At 41.4% G+C, this 12,354-nt stretch overlaps 1 protein-coding gene across 1 annotated transcript in view; it reads right to left on the bottom strand.

Moving 5' to 3' along the window:
* LOC109915343 (tyrosine-protein kinase ZAP-70) overlaps window positions 1-12,354 on the bottom strand; it is an 85,211-nt gene that overhangs the window by 51,198 nt on the left and 21,659 nt on the right. Inside the window, exons 2-3 of the mRNA XM_020514953.2 lie at window positions 5,332-5,378; window positions 3,012-3,470 (exon numbers count right to left, since the gene is read on the bottom strand). Coding sequence (XP_020370542.1) covers window positions 3,012-3,413 — 402 coding nt within the window. The 5' untranslated portion in view covers window positions 3,414-3,470; window positions 5,332-5,378. The remainder of the gene's footprint in view (window positions 1-3,011; window positions 3,471-5,331; window positions 5,379-12,354) is intronic.

The raw sequence follows: 12,354 nt of genomic DNA, 5'->3' as shown, positions 1-12,354 counted from the left end.
TACCCTGAGGAACTCCTGCAGAGATGTCCTGGAGCTGAGATGATTGACCTCCACCAACCTTGGCCATCTTCCTCTGTGCCAGGAATGACTCCAATCAGTGGAGAGTTTGCCCCCGATGCGCATAGATTCAAGATTTGCTTGGGCTCCTTGATGCCACAATCGATCAAATGTGGCCTTAATGTCAAGGACTGTCACTCTCACCTCACCTCTGGAATTTAGCTGTTCTGTCTGTGATTGAAACAAGTTTGTAATGAGGTCAGGAACTGAGTGGCTCTAGCGGAACCCAAACTCAGTGTCACTGAGCAGATTAATGATGAGCAGGGCTGCTTGAAAGAACTACTGACGACACTTTCCATCACTTTACTGATAATCGCGAATAGACTAACGGGGCAGTAAATGGGTGAGTTGGATTTGTCCTGCTTTTTATACATAGGATATACCTGAGTTATTTTCCACATTGTCGGGTAGATGGCAGTGTTGTTACTGTACTGGAACAACTTGGCTAGGGGTATGGGAAGTTCTGCAGCACAAGTCTTCAGTACTGTTTAAAGCCTTGCTTCATGTTGCGTGTCCTTTATGGCTCTGTTGGTAGCAATCTTATCTCGGAATCACAGTATTCTGGGGTCAAGTCCCAGTCCTAGGGCTTGAGCAAGCATCCTGGTGGAATTACAGTGCAGCACTGAGGGAGGACTGCACTGTTTAGAGGTATTGTCTTTTGGATGTGATGTAAAAATGTGGTCAATCTGGTTTCTCGGGCAGATGTAAAGAATCGTGTGACACTATTTTGAAGGAGAGCAGGTAAATTGTCTCCAACAAAGTCAGTATTTTTCACTTATTCAATAGCGTAAGAAACAGATTTTGTGATGATTATCATGTTGCTGTATGTGGGCATTTGCTGAAGATAACTGTTTGGCTGTAAAGGGCTTTGAGGCCTCCAGTGATCATGAAAAGTTGCCATATAAATGAAAGTCTTTCATTTTTACTTCACAGTAGCATACTGCTTCTTTCTCTCTTTGCAACAAGTCTTGTAAACCAACCAGTTTCATTAGAATGAGACAGTTGCATTTTTATTGCAATGAGGGTTGAAAAGACTCTCAGACTCTCCTCCCCTCTCCCATAAAGAATTATCTTCCTTCTTCACCCTAATGTACAACGTTTCAGTGTACTATACCAGCCAGACATGATACATGTTTGCAGTGGTTGCAGTAATGCATGAACATTTAGCAATATACAACACTGCGCACCGCAATTACAAATAAACATTAAACTGTGAAAAAATGCATTTGTGGTACTTCACATTGTTCTGGACACAGACTAAGAAAATCAAAATGATTAAAAGTAAAACAACCAAGGGTTAATGGTTATGAAGTATGACTACTAAATTTTAATAGCGTACAATAATTGCTAAAGGTCTACTTTTAATAAATGTCAGAGAAAAAGGACATGCAGGGCTTTAAAATTGGAGCATGATAATAGTGCTATATCTATTTAAACTTTGCATCATTCATCATCTTTACAGCTAAGTTTTGGCTAATGAGCCTTTGTCCCTGGAGACAAGACACTTAGTGATCTATAAAACATATGCAGACATGTTGATCTCACCAGGAAACTTGTACTATTCAGCAGCAAGCCCAGTAGAGGACTGAGGTGATAAGTTTATTTTTGTATATGGTTTCCTTCTTACAGTCATAGAGTCATAGAGCTGTACAGCACGGAAACAGACCCTTCGGTCCAAGTCATCCATGCCGACCAGATATCCTAAATTTATCTAGTCCCATTTGCCAGCAGTTGGCCCATGTCCCTCTAAAGCCCTCCTATTCATGCACCCATCCAGATGTCTTTTAAATGTTGTAATTCTTAGCCTTGAGCAGCAGGTATTCTCCTCCAAGCACCATGAGAAAATATTGGACTCTCCCATGCTCTTGTTTTCCTACACCTATGGCCACAATTCGCAACATCCCCTTCTCTTTAAATTGCAAGCAAATGTGAACCCTCACCTTCTACTTTCTCAATCCACTTGTATGATGGCTAGTGACCATCTCTTGGTGCCCCAGCCACAACCTTCTGCTATGCCATTTCTTGTTCCCATTCCTCCAAGTGAAAATCAGATGGGAACAAGAAATGGCATGGCAGAAGATTGTGGGGCACCAAGAGATGGTCACTAGCTGCCATACAAGTGGATTGAGAAAGTAGAAGCTGAGGGTTCATATTTGCTGCAGTTTAAAGAGAAGGGGATGTTGCAAATTGTGGCCATATGTGTAGGAAAACAAGAGCATGGGAGAGTCCAATGTTTTCTCATGGTGCTTGGAGGAGAAGTGAAAACCAGATGGGATATGGAGTGCTATGGTTTAAGAAGGCAGTCACCACCACTTCCCAAGGGCAACTAAGAATGGGTAATAAATGCTGGCCCAGCAGTGATGTCCACATCCCATGAATGAATAAAAAATATTGTTATCCTACTGTGCAGCTGGGTGAATTTATTATGTATTCACCTCCTTCCTTGGCACATTTACACACTATTAAAATTGGGTCTTAAAACTGAGCCACCATTTACTTTTTAAATCCTACTTTTGAAATTTCAAATTGCACACCTCTGTGTTTGCTTCTCACCCTTTGACAGTTACTGGTTGTTAAGTAAATAGACAAGTGTTGAACACAGCACCAACCTTCCAGTCCTAGGGGAGACCATGTGCCCTTTTTGTATCAGACACTTTGCAATTTCATCAATGCTGTGAATGTTTTCCTGACTGGCTTCCGGGTCAGTTTTAAATGTAGTTTACCAGCAGAGTCTAATTATTATTTTGTATAATCTGTGGATTTTCAAGTTCTGGCTTTCATTTCATCTGCATACTTTCTGAGTATTTAACTTATTCATTTCATTCTATATTCCTTCCACTGGTCATTCTTAATCCAAATCATATGCTGAAAGTTGGAACAGTTCAAACCTAATAGAAGCTGGATTGTCTGGATTAAGCTATGCCCGGATCTGTAAATTTTACTTTAGTAATTACCTCAAGGTTCCAAGTCTGGCGAGCATACTCTCGTAGCATGTGTTCTCTAATGCTGTCAAAAACTCCAGGCTTGGGCTCAACACCAGTTGGTCGAAGGCAGGGTTTCAGAAGTACACAGCAAAGTCCATCAGCATCTCGAGCATAATATGCACAGAGCTCTTCAGGCCCACAGTGAGATTTACCACCAGCAATGGCATAAGTTCCATTTAGCTGACGTTCAATTGAGTAATGGTAGACTTTCATGTCATAGACAACCGATAAAACATAACCTCCAAGGTTTCGCAGGCATAGACGCAACAGGAAGAGACCGTTAGACATCCCTCCCAGCTTTAGGTATTCATCAGCTTCAGAACGGGATATGCTGCCATAAAAAAATGGCAGGTTGTAAGCAATGTCACGCATGGTCACAAGGTTTTCTTGCTTTAGGTTGGCACTTCTTTGTCTCTGGACCTCTTATACCTGAAATAAAATAATGGGATCAGTATACCGAGGAAAAGTTCGGCAGAACACAATTCAGTATGTTATAGATAGCTCTGAGCATACAATAACATTATAAACAATGGAAAAATGAGAATAATTTTCAGGTAATTAAAAAGCAAAAGTGGACATCAAAACTTTTGTAAGTGGCCATTGACTGCCATCATTTTAATATAATCACAAGATCATTCCCCCTTTGCAGCCTCGCCCTCCCTACCTAAATCCCTTTTTGACTAATATTAGTCCGAGAGTTGCTGAAGTAAGCAGCACCTTACAAGGCTGCAATCTGCCTGTGTTACTGGGCTCAGGCCATCAATCTTGGCCCATCACTTCTCAGGGGTGTGCAGAATGAAGTACAGAAATCCAACTCCACCTGAAGGTCATTGACAGTAACAACTCCAGCTCCAAACCTCACTGGAGGGCCTGAAAAATATAAGTCAATTTTTTTCAGAACCTCTGTACCTTGCTATCTGCTCTACCCAGATGCTCCAATCTGAGCTGGGGACAAGACCTAACATCCAATTTCCAAATTCAACTGCATTAGAGCAAGCTTGAATTTGGACTGTGTTAGCTGTAGGAAAATGAATTGGAGCTAAGACAGAGGGAAGAAGGCAGCTGCTTAACTGCCTGTAAAATATTTGCATTTTTTTAGGTAAGTTTTGTCTGGTGCTCCAATAGTCTATGCTCTGAGGGAACTCCATGCTTTATTATTGAGCCATTGTGGACCCCTCCACCAAATCCTGAAGATTGAAATATAACAAGCGGATCTTCTTTCTTTCTCTGTTATGCAATGTAGGGCATCACTGGTAAAGTCAATTATTGTTACAGTTTATTCCTAATTGCTCCTTGAAATTGCTGGGAAAGGCAGATAATTAACCACATTTCAATGGATCTGCAGGCACATGTAAGCCAGGTGAGAGCAGTAGATTTCCTTCGTTGAAGGATATCAGTGAACCAGATGGGTTTTTTTAGAAGAATTGATGGCAGACTCATGATAATCATTATTAATCTAACATTTCGGTTCCAAATTTTATTCATTGAATTTAAATTCCACCAGCTTCCATGTGTGAGATTTGAACCCATATTACCACAACATTAACCTGAGACTGGGGATTATTAGTCCTGTGACATTACCAATATACTACCATCTTTTTTATGCAGCAATGGGAAGGTAACACAGTAAAGCCTTGATCCAACTTGACAATAAGGACACTTCACTCTGTCAGGTCTACCATTCAGAGAAACAGTTATTAAAGCATGACTGAACACATTGTCATGCACATAGACTGCTCATTCACCCAGAAACCTTCAGGCCATCACATTGAAACTGAACTAAATGCATTCTCCTAGGTCAGTCTCTTATCTCTATTTTCCACTTCTCCAGGTAAGATGAGAGTTGAGCTACAATACAAATGGTGTCAGTGAGCAGCTGAAATATTTAAGTGTCCCTAACCATAGGGGATAGGCCGGAATCTAGGATACATGGGATTTAGATTGTACTTAGACTACAGTGAAAGGGAAAGCTGCTATTGTCTGCTCTCTCATTGGAGAAATACACCTGGTGACAAATTAACATGTGGGTCACTACAACTCAGGCAAGGAGCAAAGTTGAGAATGTGGGACCTTCTTAGTGAACAGGAATGGAAGTGTACTGTTGATGTCAGATTGCATCATAAACTAACCATCCAGCTAAATGAGCTAATAGGCCCTCCAAAACTGCTGAAATTCTGTTACAAAGTGAACCTCTTTATATTGACACTACAGCTTTTAAATGAATTTATATTCACGTGTACAATTTACATTGCTGTTGACTAGCCTTTATAGCACCAATGAAGCAACTCACTTTTGCTTTGATAATAGCTCTCTCTGGATGATCTTGCTCTGTACCAACTAGGGCAGGAAAGAGAAAGAAAAATGTTATCTTAACTATTTCCAAAATACACATTACAAACAGTCATTACAACTTCTGTTCTTTAATCTGGAAATCTGAATAAAAACACAGAAAATGATGAAAATATTTAGCAGGTCAGGCAGCTTTCAATGACTTTTCATCAGAATTGAAATTTTCTCTGTTCACAGAAGATGCCTGACCTGTTAAATACTTTCAGCATTTTCTGTTTTTATTTCTAATGGTCTTCCTTTATTACAAATGTTGTTTTCTCTTCACTGTTTCTATCGCAGATGATTTTTAGAAGTATTATTTTTTGTACCTTATATTTGTTCTCAAAATTGCACTAAATGTTTATTTCCATGTTTTTAGTTTGGAGGGTTGAGATGATTTGAGTGATGGTCTGGGTCAATGACTATCATCAATCTGTCTTATAATCAGTGAAAATGATATATATGGAAAAAATGGAATACTTTTACCTTTGGGAAAAGATGTAGAGAATATACATACTATCTTGGTAAGTACATATGATGTTGCCATGTGCAACAGTGTCCCTGACAGCTGGTGATTTCCAGCAATCTTGCAATATTCACTGGGACAAGCATACATTTTAAATAATGTAGTTCCAGATCAAAAGGTTTTTCATTTCATACATGAAAGTGTGTACAGATGGAGGTGACCTTACCACATGTGTCAGCCGGAAACAGAGAAAAGAACTGTTCAGGTGATAGACAGGTTGTGATAATTGGTGCCCCTGAGAAGTCTGTACTGAGACCTCAGCAATGACTTAGATGAAAAGGTAAAATTGCCACGGTCTTATCAGTGGTGGTTTAACATGAGAGGTGCCACATGTCAGGTGAGGGGAGAGGTTGAGAAGGAGAGTCCTTCACAGTAACCTCAGCCAGTACGGGAATACTTAGATGCTTAGAAGCTTAGACAATGAAATAGAGAGTGATATATCCTCATTTGCTTATCATGATCAGTTAAAAGGAACAGTAAACTGTGTGGATTGGAACAAAAGGACATAGGCTAAATGAATGGACAGAACTATGACTGTTGGAGTTCAATGTGAAGAAATGTGAACTCATCCACTTTGGATTTGAGAATAACCAATTATATTATGTTTTTAATTATAGGAAATTAGGAGCTGTGGAAGAAGTTGAGGAATTTAGATGCCTATGTATAGAAATCATTAAAAGCTGGGGATCAGGTGCGGGTAATCAAAATGATTGATGAAATGACAGCCTTTATTTCAACAGACTTTGAATTCAAAGGTCAGGAAGTTTTTGGTTCACTACAGAGACCTGGTCAAGTCTTATTTTACATATTACATGCACTAAATTGCGAGCAACAAATCTCAGAAAAGATAAAGGTCTTTGATTCACATTGATTTACCAACATTGTACAAGGGCTCAAAACTTTACATTGTGAGTACAGTTTACATAAAGTTGGCTTGTTAACTCTTGAATTTAGAAATGTGAAGGCATGTTTCAACCAAGGTGCCATGGCTTTTCCACATGATAGCTACCATCGACACCGCAAACTGCTGGCTCAATGTGGAGAGGATCTCCAAGAAGATCACGCCTATTGGCACAAGTTTCTGCAGAGACGTAAGAAAGCAGAGAAGTTCCCAAAAGGACTACAGAGCCCACAACACCAACAACCTTGCCACTGCAACCTCTGCAAGACATGGCAGATCAGTGACAGGGATATCACCATCACACGTGGGAACACCACCCACCACGTACACCTTAGATAATCATGTGACTCGGCCAATGTTGTCTACCTCATAAGCTGCAGGCAAGGATGCCCCGACGCATGGTATACCGGCGAGATCATACAGATGCTACAACAACAGAGAAACGGACACCACGCAACAATCACCAGACAGGAATGTTCCCTCTCAGTCAGGGAACACTTCAGCAGTCAAGGACTTTGACTCCGAACTTTGGGTAAGTGTCCTCCAAGGTGGTCTTCAAGATACACGACAATGCAGAATCGCTGAGCAGAAACTGATAGCCAAGTTCCATACCTATAAGGACGGCCTCAAACATTATCTTGGGTTCATGTCACACTACATGTAACCCCACTGTGTTGTTTTGTGTAAAATCTTCCTTACTGTTCTATTTTGACCCCATCACCTTGATAACTTGTTATTGTTTCTCTACCTCAGCTGAAATGATGTTATAAAAAAGGAACCAGAAACACTAACTAAAATTGCCACAGGCACCACCTGACCACATGTGGCTAAATTTCAACATGGATTAGACAACTGCAGCCAAACTGAAATTATCATTTTATTCTAAGCCAGTCATTCCATCTTGGGGAGGAGTGTAAAGGCTCCTGTTTCATAATTTTAGTTTAGACTTCGAAGAGAATATTCACATACTGGAGATGAAATCAGCAATTATTGGCCTTTTGTCCTCAACCGATGATTCCCCTCCACAGTAGTCGATAAGGCCCCTAGCCGTATCAAACCCATTTCCTGCACTTCTACCCTCAGCTCTTCTCTTCCCTCCCACAACATCAATAGGATCCCCCTGGTCCTCACCTACCACCCCACCAGTGTCTGCATCCATAGGATCATTAGCCACCATTAGGGAACCTGTGGATGTAGTGTATCTGGATTTCCAGAAGGCATTTGACAAGGTGCCACACCAAAGGCTGCTACATAAGGTAAAGTTGCACGGTATTACAGGTAATGTATTGGCATGGATAGAGGATTGGTTGACCAGTAGAAAGCAAAGAGTAGGGGTAAATGGGTGCTTTTCTGGTTGGCGGTCAGTGGCTAGTCGTGTGCCTCAGGGATCAGTGTTGGGACCGCAATTGTTTACAATTTACATAGATGATTTGAAGTTGGGGACTAAGTGTGGTGTGTCAAAATTTGCAGATGACACTAAGATGAGTGGTAGAGCAAAGTGTGCAGAAGACACTGAAAGTCTGCAGAGGGATATAGATAGTCTAAGTGAGTGGGCAAAAGTCTGGCAGAAGGAGTGCAGTGTTGATAAGTGTGAGGTCATCCATTTTGGTAGGAATAACAGCAAAATGGACTATGTTTTAAATGGTAAAAAATTGCAGAGGGACTTGGGTGTCCTTGTGCATGAATCGCTTAAAGTAGGATTGCAGGTGCAGCAGGTAATTAAAAAGGCAAATGGAATTTTGTCTGCCATTGCTAGAGGGATGGAGTTTAAAAACGAGGAGGCTATGCTGCAGCTGTATAGGGTCCTGGTGAGGCCACACTTGGAGTACTGTGTGCAGCTTTGGTCTCCTTAGTTGAGAAGGGATATACTAGCACTGGAGGGGGTGCAGAGGAGATTCATTCGGTTGATTCCAGAGTTGAGAGGGTTGGATTATGAGGAGAGACTGAGTAGGCTGGGATTATACTCATTGGAATTCAGAAGAATGAGGGGAGATCTTGTAGAAACATATAAGATTATGAAGGGAATAGATAAGGTGGAGGCAGGGAGGTTGTTTCCACTAGCAGGTGAAACTAGGACTAGGGGGCATAGCCTCAAAATAAAGGGAAGCAGATGTAGGACTGAGGTCAGGAGGAACTTCTTCACCCAAAGGGTTATGAATCTGTGGAATTCCCTGCCCAGTGAAGCGGTTGAAGCTACCTCGCTGAATGTTTTTAAGGCAAGGCTAGATAAATTTTTGAACAGTAAAGGAATTAAGGGTTATGGTGAGCGGGCAGGTAAGTGGAGCGAAGTCTCAAAAAGATCAGCCATGATCTTATTGAATGGCAGAGCGGGCTCGAGGGGCCGGATGGCCTATTCCTGCTCCTAGTTCTTATGTTCTTATGTTCTTATTTCTGCCACCACCAGACACATATTCCCCTTCCCTCCCTTGTCAGCATTCTTTAGGGCCTGTTCCCTCTGGGGCACCCTGCTGTACTCGTTCTACACTGCCATAATCTCCCTACAGCCTCGCAGCACCTTCCCATGCAATCACAGAAGGTATAACCCTTGCCCACTTACCACCTCCCTTCTCAATATTCAAGGCTATAGACAACCTTCCACTTCACTCAATCTACTCTACTGTATTTGCTGCTCACAATGTGGTCTCTCTAAATTGGGATGTCAAAACGCCGACTGAGTGATCACTTTACGGAACATTTGTTCTATACACAAAAATGACCCTAAGCTTCCGGTTGCCTCTCACTTCAACACACCATCAAGTTCCCTGGCCAACAATCTGTATCAGGCCTGCTGCATTGCTCCAGCGAAGCTCAGTGCAAGCTGAAAGAACAGCATCTCACTTTCCTCTTGAGGACCCTGCAGGCTTCAGGATTCAATATCAATTTCAATAATTCTAGGGCCTAAGCACCTTCTTCCATGTTTTTCACTCATCTCCAGACCACAGGCCCTGTCATAACATGGGCTGCTTTCAGCACAGTCAACATTTTTTCACCAAAGGTCTCTATTATGAACTTTTCTTTCTTCTGGCATACTATCATCCATCCCTTTGCCTATCTAACTGTAACTTTCTCTATCAGGATCCCACCTCCATCTATCCACTCACTCCTCTACCACCCCCAACCCCGCCCTCAGCATGTCTACCAATCTTTTCCTCACTGCTATCAGTTCTGAAGAAGTCAGAACTGACAGTCACTGGACTCAGAATATTAACTCTGCTTTGTCTGAACCTGCTGAGTTCCTCAAGCAATTTCTGTTCTTGGGTCAGCATTTATCAAATTTTGAGGCAATGAATTCAGATGGAAATACAAAAACAGGCTTCTGTTTCAAGTATAAACCTAAAGAACTGTGGGTGCTATAAATCAGAAACAAAAACAGAAGCTGCTGTAAAAGCTCAGCAGGTTTGGCAGCATCTGTGAAGAGAAATCAGAGTTAATGTTTCAGGTCCGGTGACTCTTCCTCAGAACCCTGAGTTCTGCTAACCCTGACTTTTCCTTCACAGATGCTGTCAGACCTGCTGAGCTTTTCCAGCATCTTCTGTTTTTGTTACTTGCTTACAGCAGTACTGAGCTCAGGAGATATGGAAACAATGACCAAAAGCTTTGACAAGGGACTAAGTTTTAAGAAGTGCTTTAGCAGAAGAAAGAGAGGTAGAGGTACATCTCTTTAAACTTGCAAATTCCAGAGCCAATGGTCACAGCTGCCAAAGATGGAGTAATTTTAGTTGGGGATCAGCAAGATGCCAGGATGAGAAGAACACAGAGATCTCGAAAGGTCCCAAGGCTGGAGGTATCTATAGAGATAAGGAAAGAGTGACAACGTGGATTGATTTGAAAACAATTATAAAGATATTAAAATTTATGTGTTTTTGGATTGGAAGCCAATATATGTTGGTGATCCCAAAAATTATGGGTAAACAGGAATTGGTGTGAGTTAAGATACAAGCAGCAGAGTTTTAGATGAGTTCAAGTTTATGCAGGGTGGAATAATTGGATGTCAGCCAGGAGAAAATTGGAATAGTCAAGTAAAGAGTAACAAAGATTTGAATGAGCTATGCATCAGAAATTGGACTGTAACAAGTCCTTAGAGATCTATGATGTGATGGAGTTGAAAGTGGAAGAGGAGGGCATAAGTGGAGATAGGAGAGAAACTAAAGGGAGATAGCTATTAAGAGCCCAGGCAGGCAGGAACCTGGTGGGTTCAAGGAAAGGAGGGATGCAGCAGAAACATGAATGGATGGTCTCAATCTTAGTAAAAAAAGAAATCCATGAGATCCCTGTTGTTGGAGGGAAGGGTGGAGAAGATAGGGAGATAAATTTCAATGGAAAAAGTTTAGTGAAGCAGCGAAGCCAAGAGTTATCTTTGCATTCCAAGAAGGTTCTGCAATAGTGAGCAGTTTGGTCAGTGGAAAGCAGGACCCAATGTTGTTTGATACGGTCCAGTCAGCTCTGGCTTAAAGTATAAACAATGCTTGACAGCTAACTGTCAGTCACCATTAACTAGTGCATTCTTTATGGCAACGCCTCCACCACTTGCCAAAAGCTCTTTCCTTTCAAGCAGTATAAATGTTGTTTTCCTTTAACTTTGGTATTTCTTTTAAATATTTATGTTGAGTTCAAGATGAAAAGCTTTTGATATTTTCAGTATTACTCAAGTTGTTTACTTTCTAACCAAAGGAATCTGGCCAATTAGTTTCTGATACAGAACCAGAATCATTCAGATATATAATTGGCAATATGACCTCCCTTTTTAAATTCAAACGTTGTTGTGACCAGTGAGGAATGGGGTTAGAAAATTAATCAATTCCTTTCTCCCAATACTTACAAAACTTAACTAATTTCCCATGTACCTTCCCTTAGTAGCTGTTTTCTCACTGGCCTAGTGTTCTATTTCTGCGGCTTTAGTTTGATTGTTGACTTTCAATGAAGAAGACTGCTGATAATCTTACAGGATGCCACTGGACAGATCTGAGGATAGATGGCCTGTCTTTTGAGCAGCCAGAAAGTGGGCTAGGTGGGAATATACCACCATTCCCAATAGTTTCAGCCCTGCCATGAGTCTTGGCCTTAGTTGTAGCCGTGCTGATGGGCACATGCAGCCATCCTGGCCCTGTTGGTTAGATGTTGTTGCTTTAAATTATGGACATCCATGTCCAACATGAGGGCGAATGTTTGGCAATGAGTGTGATACATTGTATTTGAATGTTGTGCCTGCCACAGTTTAGTAGCTGGCAGATGTGCAAGCTGTGAGATATGAGTAAAAGGTTTGCAGTAGCGCAAAGTGTCCGAGTGTGAGATGATGTTATGAATCCACGGTATAAATGGTGTTAGTTAGAGCTTGTTGGCAGCTGAGAGAATCGAGCTTTAATGGTGATTTATACGGTAGAGTTCCTGAGGAATTTAAAATGTAATTACAGACTTTGACATGTCACGGGAAACCATTGAGCCTCATGGGTCCTCGCAGTTAAACAGCTGGCATTGACTTTGAAGGCTATCTGCTCTCATTACCTTCTCATCGACTGTGAGGGCTATCTGCTCTCATTACCTTCCCATTGACTGTGAGG

This window comes from Rhincodon typus, chromosome 29 (assembly GCF_021869965.1).
Source record: "Rhincodon typus isolate 14 chromosome 29, sRhiTyp1.1, whole genome shotgun sequence".
Taxonomy (NCBI): domain Eukaryota; kingdom Metazoa; phylum Chordata; class Chondrichthyes; order Orectolobiformes; family Rhincodontidae; genus Rhincodon; species Rhincodon typus.
This window is presented reverse-complemented; position numbering and strand designations above follow the sequence as displayed.